Below are 18997 nucleotides of genomic sequence, written 5' to 3'. Positions count from 1 at the left end.
TGTGTCTTCAGGGACAGTTACACTGGTCACGTGAGCCATGCGTGCCGTGCTGCATCCTGAAGCAGGAGTGAGAGGAGAGATGAGGCATTCAGCGTACCACTCAGCACACTGAACATGTTGAAATGCACTATAAATCTATTTATCAACAAATCTTTTACAATAAAGGCTTATATGACTCTTCATAAAATACTGTACTGAATTATTCCTTTCCTTAAAAAAGATGTCTTGATACAAATTAACCATGCATTTAAAGACATGCAGCACTTTCTTTATTTCACTTTCTTTTACCTACTCTTGATAAACATCATATTATTAATGTTATCGCAGGGGGGGAAAAAACTATTTAGTAATCCAGAAATCACTTTATTTTCTGTATAGCCACACAGTACAGATGCGATGAAAACTCAAACCACGTCTCCCGTTAAAGTCAAGCCGCAGCTTTGCTCACCCCTTGGTTTTATGTTAAAACTTGGTTTTATGTTATTTATGTTAAAGGAATTGGAAAATTAGCACAGAAAAATAGCAGGCTAGAAGCTACAAGTTTTTTTTACTTGTGACGTCAGCCGACTCCTCACATTTCTCATTGCTTTGTGTGTCATATGTGTTTGACCAATCACAGGTTGCAGCACCTCCCACAGTACCTCTTCTGGGGTAAAAGTACCTACTCCAGAGTAGGAGCTAAAAAGTCCTTATAAATTCCCTCTAAATGGCTAAGAGGAACTTCCTCATGTGCGAAAACGATGAAAATTACTAGTTCTGGGTAAAAGTACCAAAAACTGACTTCAGTTCCTGCAGTGGGAAGGGGCCTAAAGGTAACTGAGGTTGTCATTCTGCCATCTACATCTCATTTTGTGTTCCATGGAAGAAAGAAAGTCATAACAGTTTGTGAAAACATGAGAAAATGATGATGGAATTTTAATTTTTGGGTGAACTATCCCTTTAGAGTACAAACATTTCCCTTAAATTACATTCTGGTGTTGGCCTGTGCTTTTGTCATAGTGCATGTACAGTATGGGCATCAGGTGGGTGAGCACACTGGCACATCTGTAATTTATTCTGTCTGGGTTTTAAATATATATATATATATATATATATATATATATATATATATATATATATATATATATATATATATATATATATTTTATTTTTATTTTTTATGTTATTTGGTATGGTTTTGAACCCACTGACATAGCCTGTGACAGTATGCTGGAGGGCTAACCGTGGAGAATGTTTGCCGTGGGTGTCTAAGTCTCTTCCACATATGTTCAAGCCTCTTTTTGAAACCATAAACAGTGAATATGTCAATTATCCCTATGAAGTAACGCTGCTCTGGTCCATCAATGACATGAAGCGGGTTCTTCAAGTTAGGAAGCAGTCTCCGGTTCTGGGTCTGGAACAGTTGCAGATCGGCTGAATCTGCTCCCACCCTGCTAGTTTGCTCAATTTTTTCTTCCTCAAGACTTCCATTGTCTGTTCCACCACTGCCATTGTGTGTTTCTGTTATGTGACACTTTGTTGTTGCACAGTTTAATTCTGAGTAGAGAAGGGTGGAGTCGTCCTCTGACATCACCCCTGGAACAGTGGGTGTATTGACATGTGTTGGACTTGAAGATGCATTTACTGACCTACAGCCGGCCAGATAGGGTGAGAGGAACAGAAATAATAGAACATAGAATACTAGCTGGTTAACTGATTACTATCAATTGAAAATGTACTGGGTTAAAGCTCTTCACTCATCAGTGCAAATACAAAATTAAAACCACCTGCCTAATATTGTGTAGGTCCCCCTCATGCTACCAAAACAGCACTAACACGCATCTCAGAATAGCATTCTGAGATGCTATTCTTCTGACCACAATTATACAGAGTGGTTATCTGAGTTACCGTAGACTTTGTCAGTCTGGCCATTCTCTGTTGACCTCTCTCATCGACAAGGCATTTCCATCCACAGGTCTGCCACTCACTGGATGTATTTTGTTTTTGGCACCATTCTTTGCTCTTTCGATCTCCTGGGATTTCCACAAACAACAGTCTCTAGAATTTACTCAGAATGGTGCTGAAAACAAATAACATCTAGTGAGGGGCAGTTCTGCAGATGGAAAAGCTTTGTTGATGAGAGAGGACAACAGAGGTTGGCCAGACTTGTTTGAACTGACAAAGTCACTATACCATTGTATGATAACTCATATAACAGCTCTGTACAATTGTGGAGAGAAGAATAGCATCTCAGAATGCTATTCTGAAATGTGTGTTGGCTCTATTCTGGTGGCAGAAGGGGGACTTATACAATATTTGGCAGGTGGTGTTAGGCATACCTCGTCTTGTTCTCACGGTTACCCTTTGGTTGTCATTTTTGTCACTTTTGTAATTCCGTAGTTTTCACTTTTGTCCCTTGTTTAGCTCCACAGTCTCCCTGTTAGCGTTCGTGTTCTCCGTTCATTGTTTGCACCTGCCCTCGTTAATTTGCCATTGGTTTCTGTTTATCCCCTTGTTATCTTGTTTGAGTTCTGTTTGTTCATTGGCCCCTTTGTCCTTTGTCCATGTATTTATACCCTGTCTGTTTGTTCAGTCGCTGTCTATCGTTGAATGTTGTTAGCCTGGTATGTGTTCCCTGCCCGTTTTCTCAGTCTTGTGTTTATTTCCCCATTGAGGGTTTTTCTTTGTGTTTGTTCATTTATCTGCTCCAATAAAGTAAGCTTGCATTTAGACCCGCTCTCCTCGTCTGCCTTCGCTGCCTCCATTCGTAACAGAACGATAGACCACCAAATATGGATCTAGCAGCTTACTTTATGGAACTGACCCAGGCGGATTTGACCATCCGTGAATACTCCCACTTCTTTTCCACTGTTGCCATCCACCTCGGCTTCGACGACACATTCCTGAAGACCATCTACCGGCTCGGGCTACCAACACACCGGCAGAGGAAATTGCCGGACTCCGGAGACCTCACGTGGAGGGAGTATGTGAGTCTGGTCTTGAGGGAGCTCGCTGCCGGGGAGCCACCTCTCTCGATCCCGGTTTCCGCCTCTGGGCTTTCCGTGCCGGCCACGGCCAACGAGCCAGCGTTGCCAGCTTCATCCACCCGGAGGAGAAGAAGAAAGGCTTCTGCTCTCCAGTCTCCGTCTGCCACGGTCAGCGAGCCAGAGCCCACGCCTGCCACGGTCAGCGAGCCAGAGCCCACGCCTGCCACGGTCAGCGAGCCGTTAGCCCCCGATGTCAGTGAGCCAGCGCCTGCCGCCTCAGCCATCAGCGAGCCAGCGCCTGTCGCCTCAGCCGTCAGTGAGCCAGCGCCTGTAGCCTCCGACGTCAGCGAGCCAGCGCCTGTAGCCTCCGACGTTTGCGAGCCAGCGCCTGTAGCCTCCGACGTCAGCGAGCCAGCGCCTGTAGCCTCTGACGTCAGCGAGCCAGCGCCTGTAGCCTCCGACGTCAGGGAGCCAGCACCTGTAGACTCCGACGTCAGTGAGCCAGTGCCTGTAGCCTCAACCGTCCCTGAGCCAGCGCCTGTAGCCTCGACCGCCCCTGAGCCAGCACCTGTGGTCTTGTCCGTCCCAGTGCCAGTAGCCATGACCGTCCAAGAGCCAGCGCCAGTAGCCATGACCGTCCAAGAGCCAGCGACAGTAGCCATGACCGTCCGAGAGCCGGCGCCGGTGGCCATGACCGTCCAAGAGCCAGTACCCCCGAGCTTTCCAGAGCTCCGCCTTCCGAGCTTTCCAGAGCTCCGCCTTCCGAGCTGCCCGAGCTTTCCAGAGCTCCGCCTTCCGAGCTTTCCAGAGCTCCGCCTTCCGAGCTTCCCGAGCTTTCCAGAGCTCCGCCTCCCGAGCTTTCCAGAGCTCCGCCTCCCGAGCTTTCCAGAGCTCTGCCTTCCGAGCTTCCCGAGCTTTCCAGAGCTCCGCCTTCCGAGCTTTCCAGAGCTCCGCCTTCCGAGCTTTCCAGGGCTCCGCCTTCCGAGCTTTCCAGGGCTCCGCCCTCCGAGCTTCCTAGAACCCTGTCTTCCGAGCTTCCTGAGCTTCCCAGAGCTCCGCCCTCCGAGCTTTCCAGAGCTCCGCCTTCCGAGTTTCCTGAGCTTTCCAGAGCTCCGCCCTCCGAGCTTCCCAGAGCTCCACCTCTCAAGCCTCTCGAGCCTTCCAGGGCTCCGCCCCTCGAGCCTCTCGGGCCCCTCGAGCCTTCCAGGGCTCCGCCCCTCAAGCCTTCTGCGGCCCTTCTCCCCGAGCCTCCTATGGCTCCGCCTCCCGAGCCTCCTACGGCTCCACCTCCCGAGCCTCCTACGGCTCTGCTCCCAGAGACTCCAGAGCTTTCTAGGGCTCCACCTCGAGCATACTACGGCTCCGCCTCCTGAGCCTCCTACGGCTCCGCCTCCCGAGCCTCCTACGGCTCTGCTCCCAGAGACTTCTGAGCTTTCTGGGGCTCCGCCTCTCGAGCCTCCTACGGCTCCGCCTCCAGAGCCTCCTACGGCTCCATCTCCCGAGCCTCCTACGGCTCAGCTCCCAGAGACTCCAGAGCTTTCTAGGGCTCCACCTATAATTTTTAAATATTTAAAGATAACTATGTATAATTATTAGGGCTGTCAATCGATTAAAATTTTTAACCGAATTAATTACATGTTGTCCCGATTAATTAATCGCGATTAATCGCATATACAAATATTTGCGGAGAAAGCCCCACAATAATTCAATATATAATGATTATACATATTTATATCAATATATAATTATACATAGTTATCTTTAAATATTTAAAAATTATATATATAAAGCACCATACGCCTACCTACTGAGCACAGTCCAAAGGATGTCGACACTGCATGCAATCACTCTAACATTGCTCCACCTGACATACCCACACTCTCAATAAAGCACCCTCTGGGGTGGTAAAGCATTTATCTGTGTCGTGCCTCCTCCTTTCCCCCTTGCCCTGCTACATTGGTGGAGAATGTGGGCAAAAGCGCAGAGGCACGAACAGGCAAAATATTTGGCGCCAACGCCTCCCAAATGGATTGAAGACGTCATCTGGCATCTTGCAAAGGTTTCAGTACGTAAGCGGCAGCTCACAGGACAATTTATTATCAGCCAGACTCGGACTGCAGAAGAATTACTTTACCTTCTAGACTGTTCCTGAGCCAAAACATTTGGCTCAACATCTCCTGACCAAACTCATGCTCAGGATGATGTTGAGGCCTAACTGCATATGTTCAAGGTGGTTGCACGCTGTGAGCTGAGTGGGCTTAAATTACTGCACCTCTTCTTATATGGGAGCCCCAGCTGGTCTACTACTCACTGTCTTTAGCCGCCATGGATGATTATGCCCTTTTGAAAAGAGAAATCTCCAACAGGGTCAGGCTCTTGCCAGTTTGCACTGCTCAGAAGTTCCAGGATTTGGAAGCAAGTGGTGAATCTTTCGTGGCTGGTGAACCTCTGGCTTCTCCCTGACAATACAACTCCAGCAGAAGGCGCCGAAAGAGTGGTAGTTGACTGTATGCTTCGGGCCCTTCCATCGTACTTTGTCGACAAGTTGGATGACAAATCAAGGGACCCTCAATGAGCTAGTGGAAGCTGTAGCATTCTCTGAACCCACCCAAGCGCAGGATGTGGGGGAGAGACCACCGCCATTCCACTGGAGGGTCCCAGGAGAGCGGTGATTCTCAGAAGGTACCATTAAATTGGTGGACCCGCCGGCACCACAGGGAGGCCTAGATGTGCTGATGCCCACAGACCCCAATCCTCCCAAAGCACTGGCCTGGATGGTGGGCTACACTAGGCACCAGAAGCCACCCGCAGGAGCCCCAGAACGAGAGGTCATGGCAATTCTGAACACTGGGAGCTCAATCGGCCTTATACAACCACAGATATTCAGAGAAGAGAAAATGAGACGTGCTCTCCTCCCTATCACTTGCATGCATGGCGATACCCGATATGTGCCCGCCCATATGGTCACAATATCAGCAGGCTCTGGCTCCTGCTCTCTAAAGGTAGGGGTGTAAAAGACTCCCCAAAGACCATTACTGAGGGTCCGTGTCCGGCCGGTCTACCTGGCTACAGAGAGTGAGTCACCAATTTAAAGCATTAATCTACTCCAATCTGTTTCAACAGGTGACCACAGAGGGTCTTCCACAGAGGGTCACTGCTGGGGACAGGTCAGAGTCATGGAGGGCAAGGAGCAACAGCCAGGCCCCTGTTCCCACTGCCAGTCATAGAGTTAGCCTTTGAGCACATAGGCATGGATCTCATAGGGCCTTTGCCAAAGACACATGGAGTTTACATGCACATCTAAGTGACTGCTGACTATGCTACACGTTATACTGAGGCTATTCCCCTCTGCAAAGCTACCTCAGCGAACAATTGCTAAGGAGCTCATCTCCCTCTTCAGTTGGGTTGGCCTCCACAAGGAAATACTGACGGACCAGGGAACCCACTTCATCTCCCGGCTGATGAAAGACCTTTGCAAGCTCTTCAAGATCAAATAGCTACACACCTTGGTCTACCACCTGCAGAGGGACGGCCTGGTGCATCGGTTTAACCAAACCTTAAAGCGGATACTGCGCCAGGTGGTAGTTGAGGATGGGAATGACTGGGACCTCATGCTACCATACATGCTTTTTGGAGTTTGGGAAGTACCCCAAGCATCCTATGGCTTTACCCTGTTTGAGCTGCTGTTTGGCTGACAACTTCAAGGATTGATGGACATGGCGAAGGAAGCCTGGGAGCAACAACCATCTCCCCATTGTGCCATCATCGAGCACACTTAAAGTATGAGGGAGAGCATAAAAAAGATAATATCTCTGGTAAAGTAACACTTGGTGGAAACCCAGCGTGCCCAGCAGCAGATATATGACCAGCCAGCTCAGTCACGTGAGTTCCATTTGAGTGACTGGGTCATTTTTCTCCTTCCCAATGCCTCATGTAAATTTCCGCTATCTTGGCAGGGACCCTATACCATTGTAGTAAACTGGGAAGACAGCAGGCTGAATAGATCTATCACGTAAATCCCATGAAATGCCCGTGGTGGATCTAGGACAAGAGCTTTCACTGGCCCAGTGGAAGGAGTTAGAAACCCTGGTCCATCAATTCATCAACGTGAGATGGGCAGACCAATGTGATCACCCATGATGTCAGGACCCCCCCAGGGATAATCATCAGGCAGCGACCCTATCACGTTTCTGAGGCTTTCCAGCAAGCCATAAAGGAGGAGGTCTAAAGGATGCTAAAATTGTGGGTCATAGAGGAATACAAAAGCTCCTGGTCTAGCACTATTGTTATGGTACTGAAGAGAGATGGCACCTTCCGAAACGACTTCCGACAACTCAATGACATCTAAGGGTTATTGGCTGGTCCTACTGTTAGTGAAGGCTCAGGAGAAGACCGCCTTCAGCACCCCATTGGCCACTGGCAGTATCGGGTCCTTCTCTTCGGCCTTCATGGGGTCCCCGCCATCTTCCAGAGTATGATAAACATAATCCTACGGCCCCACCAACAATATGCTGCTTGCTGAAGCACGGTACCTGGGTTACCATATTGGACGAGGACTGGTATTATCCCAGGAGGAGAAGATAGTGGTGATCAAGAACTTCCCATGCTCTCTAACATAGTCTCAGGTACGTTGCCTTTCTGGGGTTGGCTTGTTACTACAGGTGTTTTATTCATGGTTTCTACTCTGTGGCTTGTCATCATTGGACCTGACCAACCAGAGAAGGTCACCTGGACCGAACAAGAAGAGCAGGCTTTCCAGGTCCTGAAGATGGCTCACCTCAGCCCCTGTGCTACCGACTTCACAGTGCACTTCATCCTGCAAACCAACGCCTCTAACACAGGAGTGAGAGCTGTCCTGTCCCAGTGCACAAGAGGGCAAAAGCAATCTAAGTCATCTATATCAGCCAGAAGCTGAACCCAGACAAAACCAGGTATGCATCCATAGAGAAGGAGGCCCTGGCAATAAAATAGGTGGTCCTAGAATTGCAGTATTACATGCTGGGAAGATCCGTCATTCTCACCACCGACCACACCCCACTCCGGTGGATGGCCCAGGCTAAGGACAAGAATGCCAGGGTGACACATTGGTTCCTTGCAACATCGGGCAGGGTTAGCAAATGACAATGCGGATGGGCTCTCAAGGGTGTTTGTTGGTTGGTCAGGTCTGTTGAGAAGATACCCCCCTCCTCCCCAATACTAACTCTCTGTCTGTTTCCCCAGGGCCAGGATGAAGCTTGGGTTGTGATGCCTATGAATCAATTAGCATCGTCCGTGTCAACCACAATTGGAGGTGCTGCTATGGCTGATGAGGCACACCTGAACTCAGTCCTCTCATCAGCCAGAGGGAGATATAAATGCTGGCGGGATCATCAGTTGAGAGAGAAGGAAGAGCTAACTGTCTCTTTGTTCTCCCCCACAGGCAGAGACTAAAGAAAGGACACCCTTGCTCCCAACCCTGGTTTCACTCACCCTCAAAGTGCCTGAGAAGGGATCTCTTTCACCACCTACATTTATATATACATTTAGTAATTTGTTAATTATGAGATATTTTAGTTATTAATAAGTGTCATTCATTTGAAAATGACATTGAAGCTAAATATGGTTTAAGCTACATGCCTGTCTGCCATTGGCCAAGTGGATAAGAAAGAAAAGGATCGGGAAACAGAGGTTAACATAAACATTAATGTTTACATTAGTGAATTCACAGTCAGTGTGAAGCTTGACATCCTTAAACACTGAACCATGAGAACAATGAAAACATAATCAAACATGAACATTCTGGAGTTAATCATGTTGCTCATATTCTAAATGGACCTCAAATATTGACACAATGTAGATGGAAGCATGTGCAATTCATTCAGTTGTCTGGGTGTGACAGTGCTGTCCACCTGAAAGCATCATATATATGTATCAGACTGTAAGACTATATTTGACCTTGTCTAAAGTATGCATTTTTATACAAATATCAGGACTCCTAATGTAAAAGCCAATCACCTGTAAGATACAGACATTACGTGTCAATCAACTTAAGAATGTGCATGTGCATTAGCCTAAGCCTGGAAAATAGCGTTTCTTAGAACAATCTGAGGTAAAGATGCACAATTTATTATATCAGTGTTGTCAGATTTTACTGCTGATTTGAAATATATTCTTTGATCATAATCTTGACCAACTGTTTTGGAGATTTTCGTATTTCCCATTCAAATAAATAGGAGCCACACTTGAGTGCCACTTGTTTACATAGAAAAATAGCTGCTCGAGAATGTTCCAAAGATGACTGCCGAGTGCACTGACTTGCTAAAAAGACTTTGGCCATACTTAGAGCTAGGAAACAGTAAGACAACACATAAGAATCTCTACATGTTGATCATTGTATTGCATGATCTGTTGCATTTAAGCTCACTTTTTGGTGCGCATGATGAGCGCTGCGAAAGAGAGACTCTGGCTGAGTTCATCCTGATGGAGCGGCTGATGGGCCAGCAGAAAACTGTAGTCCAACACATTGAGCGCCTGAAGAAAGGCTGTGTCAATCTCCACCTGACGAATGAGCCATGGACGCTGCTGATCTGCCATTTACACAATGAAAAACATTTTATTTTAATTATTTAAAAATTATCTTCTTTGACTTCAAAAGGGTTCTCTTATGAAGATGTTCAGTCAGTAATCCTAAAACCACAACAAGGATGTTTATATACAACCATTCATAACAACCATTGTAGTTGTTATGTAGGAACTTGTTAGCAACTCACATTAATAAAGCACACAACAGTTTCAAAATTCATGTTTGAAGTATAAATGTGTGTAATTTATGTTGTTGAAGTAATGAAGTAATGTTTACCACAGACCTTTGTTTTCCTCATAAATTGAAAACCGATATTCCAAAAAACTATTCGAAAATCCAGAGGGAATCTATTGATCTTACCAAGCTTAATGAATTGCCCCTCAAAATTGAGATCCTTCAAAACAACAATGATTTGGCTGCCTTCAGGGGCTGGGTCCGTCCACCGGCTCACCTCACAGCCCTTAATATCATACCTAATGAAAAAATTAATGGAGAGCTAGGGGAGTTAGAAATGAGGAGATGAGAAGAAACTGTGCCACATACGTTTTCTAAGAGGAAGATGGATTGGATTTAATCTACTGTAGGAGAGGTTTATGATAGTTTGTATTAACTTAAGTGTGAGGATTAAGTTCTACTAAACCAAGACTGATGGATGCTACATGTGACCTTTAAGCGAAAAAGAGAAAAAGAAAAGTTAGGAAAGTTATTTTTAAATCATGGGGTCCATCATTCTTACCATTAGTGCCAGTCAAAATTTAAATCTCAAAGGCTAAGCAATTTTATGACCAATAATTCCAAGGATGTGGATTATAGTAGGTCAAGATGAAACTCAAATATCTCTTCAAATTTGATGGAGAGATAAGAAACATAAATTATTTACAAGTTTTTTAACAGACTCCTCACATTTTTCCATTTATAACAAGAAGCATTGATTTAGTCTTACCTAGCAGTGATTCTGTCTTCTGGGTAGAAGACACTATGCATCACAATGAAGTACTTCTGCACACAGAAAACAGTTTTATAAAATGTATCTTCACAATTCATTAAAGGTATTAATAATTAATAAGTAACTGAAAATAGTTACCATCTTCTGATGTGGAATTTTTATCCTGTGAACACCTGTGTCAATGGAACAAAAATGTTACAAGGATATAACATATGTAAGTGCAAAATCTTTTTCTGTCTTTCAAGTAATATTAGTAATATTAAATAAAGGTGTAACAGTAATTTACCCGCTTCTGAGCTCTCACCTAAAAATTTGACAAGCAGAGTGTGTGGATACTTCTCCAGATGTTCCATGTAGATTCTCAAGTTAGACAAGAGAAATCGCACTTCTCTCCTACTCTGTGTCTTTATGAAGAACCTCTTGTCATTACTGAGAAGAGAAGATGCATGAAAGTGTGTTAAAGTCATTATATATTATTCCACAAATCAGAGAACCATTGGCTTGTGCCTCAGAGCGACTGCCCACTCCAATGACACACTATGAATGACATAATCGAGTCAGTTTAAACTACTTCTCTGTTCGTACATGTAGAATATTTTGCAATAAACGTAAAATATATTGTTTCTATACTTATAATCAAAAATCCTTAAAATCAATAGTTTTATATATATTAATTTCCACTCAATGACATCATTCACAATGCTTCATGGGATTGTAGTTTGTGCCCTCATGAAAGACAGTAAGTACCTTTGTCTTTTTGTCTGAATTTCAAATACTTTTTTGACCCAAAGGATTGTAATGTTTAGATTTTTGAGCTGGTTGGATTGGGTCATGGCTTACAACTATTTTAAGATGGATTTTATGAAAAGTCTATAGGAAAAATACTTCCGGAACCCAGGTGGCTGATTAAGTGGGCGGGCACTATTGCTCTTTATTGCTGCTGGATTGTTTTCTGGTTTCAGACTTCATAAGAAGCAACTCTGTATGTAAAAACTACCAATACGAGCGTTCCAGATGGAGAACATCCATTTTAAGTGTAAGTTGCATCTGTTTAGTCTGCTCACTGGGGGTCTAAAAACCAATATTATTTACTTATTTATTTTAAGGCACAAATTTAAATCATGTTTTTTTTTTTTACTGCACTATTATGACTCTTGAGACATTACTATATTGCAGCTTCTTTTTCTGTTATAGCATAATTTTCTGTAAAGCTGCTTTGAAATTATGTGTGTTATGAAAAGCCCTATACAAATACAAATGACTTGACTTGTTGGCTGTCATAACAAATTAAAAGTAGTTAATTTGCTCAATGTAACTAATGTGTTCATCGCTTCACGTCATCCACCCATTCATTAAACTTTGATGGGTGAAGCACTGTCAAAAAACTGTTATTTTGGCACTATGGAGCTAAATGCTTTTGGGCAATTTTTACAAATTTAAAACACTAAATCATATTGTCTCCTAAACATTCACTGATGTGGATGAAAACACTGGAGACCGGAACGTGAAACATTTTTGCGTACAGGAAATGATATAGCATATGTATATAAAAGTCCCTTTTATGCAAGTCATTTAACTTGGCGGCCATCTTGGCATACATTAATTGGGAAAAATTGCCAACTGCAAAACTGCATTTCAATAACATACAGTGTTTTAATTCAGCAATAAAATCTGACAACAATGGTTCCATAAATGTATATTCTTTAGCACAAATCAAGCTAAAATGTTTATTTTTAGGTTGGTCCAGCTAATGCATATATATGTTCAGGAGTAAATTAAACAGTATTATGGCTCTATCAAAAAGGGAAATTGCTCTTTTAACCAGCTTTTAAGGTGGGACGTCCATTCTTACAGCTGCCATATTGAGCATTGCGTTTTCTATCATACAATTTTCTACAAGTGGTCTATTTCCTCCTCCTTACACTTCTATGGTGCATATGCTCCCTGCATTTGTGCTGACTCACGTTAGGAAGAAGTCCGCCTTGCTCTTGGAATTGCTGATGAATTGCAGATAGTTGCCTTCTGAGGAGAGGGATTGCTGATATTCCTTCTCTGTCATCCCAAGGGAGCGTCGCAGAGTGGCAAACACCGGCCCCGCATATGTCTCCATCCTGAAGTCCTTTAAAAAGTCACAAATACAGTACAATTTCAAAATATGCAAACAAGACGTTGCTTAGTCATTATGTCACATTTTTACCAGTCCAGTTCAAAATGTTGAAATGCAGTAAGGAGAGTCCACTTTTACCTGTAACGTACCTTATGGATTTGTGTTACATCAAGACTGTAGTCCTTCTCAGAAAGTTCATCCTAAAAACAAATAATACAATATATAACTAGTAATGATTTTTATATTTTAGTGGATAACATACTTTTGAAGGCATCTGATACAGTGTTTTTCTTTTTGTTGTGTTGAGAGATATACTGCACATTCATGACTCATACTGCTGCATAAGCAGACTGAAGTCAATGCATTCAGGGGTCTGCAACATCATCTGTGTGTGTTTATGTTAGCGAACAAGCAAATGACTATGAGTGCAACTACTCCACATTATAGTTTGAGTAGCTGAAAATCAGGGCAAGCTGCCCCCAGTTTGCCTCAATGACAGGTTGAAGCCTGGGACCATTTGTGCGACTCTCATTAAATGGAAATACGAAGCTACATGCTGGTTTACCTTCCAGGAAAAACAAAGAAACAACGTAAATAGTAAGTCTAACCATTTGTCTTCACACAATTCACTGAAATTCTGTTCAAATCCAGTTTATAATGTCTGTGTACACTCTGATTTTAATGAGTTGATTTGAGATGTAAAAGCCTTACACTGAACATATAGCTTGGGGCACTGGGAGAGACATTATAATGATACAAAAAAAATAAATAATTTAAAAACATTTGATAAGCAAGAGTGAAAACCAATGTCTTAGACATACCAAGTTCAGTTCATAGTGAAAAGGTACCTTCTATATTTTAGAATCATCGCTTAGATATACACTGCATATTATTGGTTATTAAAATACTGAAGGTTCTAATCCAGGATGCGGACTAGTTGATAGATTGTTCTAGTCATAAAACATCCACAATATAGTAACAGCTATGATGCAAAACACCTGTTGACCTATCTGCTGTGTACTGTATAGGACTATGCAGCACCCATAAAGAACATTACGGGACTATTTCTTCTAGAAGAAGGATGGCGCTAAATTAATTTACTTAGTAAAATATAATTGAATGACAGTTTGTGTCCTTAATATTTGCAGATTATTTTTATGTAGTAACCTTTTAATAACAGCAGTAAGCAATTAAGTGTATTAATTTAGCAAAATATCTCATGATTTAAAAGAAGCCACTGATTTTGTGCCCTCTCTCATGGTACTACCATGCACTGTGACGTCCAATACATTGTTTGAATTCTCTGTCCCTCCTCCCCAATGTGTGCAGTACAATGGTGTTTATAACCAAAACACTTGGTTGCTCTTCTACCCCTCTGCTTTGTTTCTCCGGAGCTAATTACCAGGATAAAAACAGCATTAATGAAACTAAATCACTGCAATAGGGTACCCCTTAAGAACCACAAACACACAGTCTCCATGGAAAAACCAGACTAAATATGGCCCTCTCACTGGAGCTTGCCTTCATACTAATTAATGGTAAATGGAACATGTCTGTCTCTTTGGAGGTCTTTTATTATCCCAAAGCTTTTGTCTACCTCATCTTTTGTTTTATTTGCTATTTAATACTAAGTATGGTTATTGCATGACCACAACTCTGTTGATTTCCTTTTGTAAATTTGTTTATAACAATTAGGAGTGGTGTATATGTTAACACTAACTGATTCTAAAAAAATATCTTCAATCAATTAGCAACAATATCAATATCACTGATGAGGAGAGCAGTCTTTTACTGTTTTATGCTGTAGCACACAATCTTGTTGGCAGCTTATTAAGGAAAAATGGCACTGGAAAATCAAAGCAATTTACAGCTGTAATGGTGATTCCTCTATAAATTCCCTTAAGTGATGCCATTTTAGAAAAACATGGTTTCAACAGTGGATTTAATCACTTCGGGAAGATGGAAGAAGTACTATTCAATAGGGACTGAATGAGGTGTAGGTTAATAAACATGGGTATACTCACAGGTAAAGGGTTGTCAATGGTGTTCTGCATGGTGGCACACAGTCCTTCTTTCATCATACAGGTGAGGCTGTAGAACTCATGCTGTTGGTCAATCTCAAACAGACCCAGCATTTTCCACTGTTGCCTCAGCCCTCCCCACCGTCTCCTCTTCATTGCACGGCTGTGTCGACTCACACTTGCCCCTGACATCTCCATCTACAACATACAGTATGATAAACATATACACTTACTGAACACTTTATTAGGAACACCTGTATACCTACTTATTCATAAGATTATCTAATCAGCCAATCATGTTGCAGCAGTGCAATGCATAAAATCATGCAGATGCGGGTCAGGAGCTTCAATTAATGTTCACATTAACTATCAGAGTGGGAAAAAAAATATCTCAGTGATTTCGAGCGTGTCAAGATTGTTGGTGCCGTATGGGCTGGTTTGAGTATTTCTGTAACTGCTGTTCTAGGATTTTCATGCACAACAGTCTCTAGAGTTAACTCAAAATGGTGCCAAAAACAAAAAATATCCAATGACCGGCAATTCTGCGAACAGAAACACATTGTTTATGAGAGAGGTCAAAGGAGAATGGCCAGACTGGTTCGAGCTGACAAAAAGGCTAAGGTAACTCAGATAATCACTCTGTACAATTGTAGAGAGGAATAGCATCTCAGAATGCCCAACACATCAAATCTTGAGACAAATGGGCTACAACAGAAGACCATGTTGGGTGCTTTATTAGGACCATAGTGTTCAAAATAAAGTGCTCAGTGAGCGTATTTGTTATTTACACTTACATAAACACATAAAGCCAAAGATTTAAGATATGCTTGTAAGATCCCTTAAAGACCACAAAAAAAAAAAAAAAAAAAAATGTGTGACTTTAAGGTTCATGTATATTAGCTTTGAAGAAAAATGTATACTATCTATATGCTGGTGCAAATAATAAATTAAAATATTTATTTTCAACAATACTTTTTATTTCTTCAACTTCAGGCATTTAGCTTTCATTATGAATCGTGCATTTATTTTGACAACTAGTTCACTACATGGCCCAATGTGATCGTTAATGTGCAAATTATGGGATTCAATTGTATAAATTATATAAAAATAAAGCTTCAGAGTGGATTAGTGCTCTGCTCTGTCATCTCTCATACAATGCAAATGATTCTCATAGTCTGCTTCAGACATTTATTTAAAGCTCATGCAGCTCATACAGACTAAGATTGCAGCTTTTCATGATTTAATAATCACACTAGGACGTATCCCGATTTTAATTTGATTAGTTGTACATTTCAGTGTAAAAGCAGCAACAGAGCACACTCTCAAATAAGAATGTGAGCATTTGAAAACAGTTGTGTGTCAGTAATACAGTGAGTGGGTATCAGACTGAGTCGGTGCTCGGTACTATCGGTACTGTAGAATCACTGGTACTGTTACATCTTTTTTATTTTTGACACACTATGCTGGTGTACTCCAAAAAGTTGACAAAATGAACTTTTAGCATATATACACACACATTTAAAACTTATTTTTCTTCTGTGATATTGGATAAAATATTTTGATGACTCATCTTGCACAATGAAGATTTTAGTCCAATGAAATACTCTTAGAATGAGCCTCACCAATTTCCTGTTTTTAGAAGAAGAAAAAAATGTAACACATGGCAAAGAAAACTGCATTCATCGACTGATTAGATTTTTTTTTTTTCACCTCCCCCTTTCTCCCTAATTTGGCATGCCCAATTTCCAGTGTGCTCTAGGTCCTCGTGGTGGCGTAGTCACCTCAATCTGGGTAGCGGAGGACGAAGCTCAGTTGCCTCTGCGTCTAAGACCATCAATCCGTGCATCTTATCATGTGGCTTATTGAGCGCGTTACCGCGGAGACCCAGTACGTGTGAGGGCTTCACGCTATTCCCTGCAGCATCCATGCAAAACTCGCCACTCGCGCCACCGAGAGCAAGAACCACACTATAGCAAACACGAGGAGGTTAACCCAACATGACTCTACCAACCCTAGCATCCGGGCCAATTGGTTACTTAGGAAGCCTGACTGGAGTCACTCAGCACGCTGTGTATTCGAACTTGTGACTCAAGGTGTGGTATTCAGCATCTTCACTTGCTGAGCTACCCAGGCACCCCTTGATTTGAGATCTTTAATGATCTTTATACACTCATATAAGTGTAAATTGTAACCTTAATATTATGACAAATGGTTGCTTGGCAAAAATGAAAAAATAAATAAATAAATAAATAAATAAACAAACAAACAAAAAAAAAATGTATACTGGATTCCTGCCCCCTTGAGGGACAAAATACAGGTTTACAATTGTTGTATGGGTCAATGACATGACACCACTGATCTATATATAGATCAGTGCATGACACTCATATTTTTGTCTGAATCTATTAAGTTTTTCAAAAATACATTAAAAAGCAATTTACAAAAAACAATTACTTGAATATACGTCTACTTTGATCAACATATTTTCAATTTCTGAGATCAATGTATTTTTTATATATTTTTTAAAGTAAAAATGTCTAAGTGGTGTAAACATCCAGAGACTTTTATTATTTATTTAAATAAATATAATAAAAGTCTCATTAAAAGCTGAAATTCTTGAAAAAAGAAATGTTGGCATATGTATTTTGGAACAATCTTTTATTATGTTTCCTTAAAAAAAAGAAAAAAGTAAAAAAGAGAGCAGTGAAACAGTTCTGTTTTAAAGCTTGTCCATCAAATAAAATCTGAAACTCTTGAAAAAAGACATTTTGACATAAATATTTTGGAATAATCTGTGTGACACATGTGACATATTTTTTGTCATTATTCTGAAAAGGCACATTTTGATCAGGTCAAATGGAGTAACCCTAAAATATATATTTATGACTCAAAAATTCATGATATTTAAAAAAAATTAAATCCTTGAGAAATATGTTTAAGAACATGTTTTTTAATTATTAAGTTGTGTAAACTCACATGTATTCAAGGTGCAAATTATTTTAACATCTTTTACATAATAATTTATTTCATTTATTTATTTTTTAATGGAAACATTAAAATTGTATGTACTTGGCATGTCTTTTAAACTAGATTTTTAAAAGATTTCTCATTTTTATCACCTCAGACAACCTCATTTGTCAATGACCGGTGTTTTCATAACACCTATTTTCTGTTCTAAAATGGTCTGATGAAGATCATTTTGACCAAAACTTTGTTGCTGTTTTTAAATCAGTAAATGGAAATAGTATAACAGTGTGCAGACCTACTTTTTCAGTCATATTTCAAAGCTTTTTGCCTCGATTCAGCACCTGATGAAAAAGTTTTGAATATGCATGCATTTCCCTCTTTTCTAAAATGACACATAGCACTTAAAATACATAATTCGTTGCACTCAATAATCATAATGTTACAATGACAGATGGTTTTGTCAAAGTAGTAATGGTCATCCACGTTATTGCAACAGGAGATCATGAACTGGTTAGTGTCTGTCTCCTTGACAACAGGAGAAGGAACAAAATCTGTTTCTCTTCAAGTGCCTCAGTTCTCTTCTGCGTAGCTACTCAAAAACGGAAATAATTCGTTATTTAAAATCCTGAATTACCAGTGAGCTCAGTATCACGATGGCACAAATCTGACATGCCTTCAGCTAAAATAAACGGACTGTTCCTTTAAGCCACAAGAATGTTGTTTGACAATAAGGAAACCATAGTAGCAAACCACTGCAGACAACTTTGGCTCATTTTCAAAGTTCAACAAATGCCCATTTGTTTACCCTTCCAGTAGTCATGTGTCTAAATAGTTTTTTAAACAGTCTTAAATGTCAGAGAAAAATGAATCTGACAGACGTGTATTTGTTTTCAATGATGGCAATAAGATGTTCTGAATAATTTCAATATCTCAATTTCATTTGAGCCTTTTTTACGCCACGAAATGCAGGCTACAGCATGGCTTATAAATAGAGACGTTAGTCATTAGCTTCTTGTATAAACAGCAGAATCACTATAACATATGTTCAAAACAATGTATATTTAATTATTGTGAATCTGGAGTACATTGAAACAGAACAAATTCAAACAGGATGCGCACGAGCCCATCAACTGTCTGAGGAACTTGGACATCGGCTGCGAGTTTACCTTGCATTCGACAAATTAAAAGAAACAACATACCTCGGTTTGACTCATTCTGGAAACGCTAATACATGTCCAAGTCTCTGTATGTCGTTGTTGTAAAAATCAGCGCATTCTTACTATCCTCGTGTGACATTACAGTGAGGATGAGAGGGAGAGATTGATGTGCTCGCGCGATCAGTCCTCTTATCTGAGTGAACGCAAGACGACTGCAGCGGCCCATCCCACACTACAGTAGGCTATAAAGTAAACCCGTCTTAGACACGCA

The 18997-nt window shown here is 41.5% G+C and overlaps 1 protein-coding gene across 1 annotated transcript; it reads right to left on the bottom strand.

Annotated features, from left to right (window-relative positions):
* Window positions 1-1162: 1162 nt before the first annotated feature.
* Window positions 1163-18905, bottom strand: pip5kl1 (phosphatidylinositol-4-phosphate 5-kinase-like 1). Its single transcript, XM_052095754.1, has 10 exons — window positions 18769-18905; window positions 14606-14800; window positions 12731-12781; window positions 12439-12593; window positions 10779-10903; window positions 10613-10647; window positions 10472-10527; window positions 9889-10001; window positions 9370-9532; window positions 1163-1628 (listed from the first exon to the last, which is right to left on the bottom strand). The coding sequence occupies exons 1-10, from the start codon at window positions 18781-18783 to the stop codon at window positions 1163-1165; spliced, it is 1374 nt and encodes a 457-aa protein (XP_051951714.1). The 5' UTR covers window positions 18784-18905.
* Window positions 18906-18997: the final 92 nt, after the last annotated feature.

The sequence above is a fragment of the Xyrauchen texanus genome, chromosome 3 (assembly GCF_025860055.1).
Source record: "Xyrauchen texanus isolate HMW12.3.18 chromosome 3, RBS_HiC_50CHRs, whole genome shotgun sequence".
In the NCBI taxonomy this organism is placed as follows: Eukaryota; Metazoa; Chordata; class Actinopteri; order Cypriniformes; family Catostomidae; genus Xyrauchen; species Xyrauchen texanus.
The sequence above is the reverse complement of the archived record's forward strand: the minus strand, read 5'-3'. Positions and strand labels throughout refer to the sequence as shown.

Excerpts from the sequence above, each read along its gene's own strand:
- pip5kl1 (XM_052095754.1), bottom strand. Across the intron at positions 10,904-12,438 it reads AAGGCGGACTTCTTCCTAAC|TAATGACAAGAGGTTCTTCA; the intron begins GTGAGTCAGCAC and ends TTCTCTTCTCAG. Across the intron at positions 10,002-10,471 it reads GAAGACAGAATCACTGCTAG|GTATGATATTAAGGGCTGTG; the intron begins GTAAGACTAAAT and ends TTTTTTCATTAG.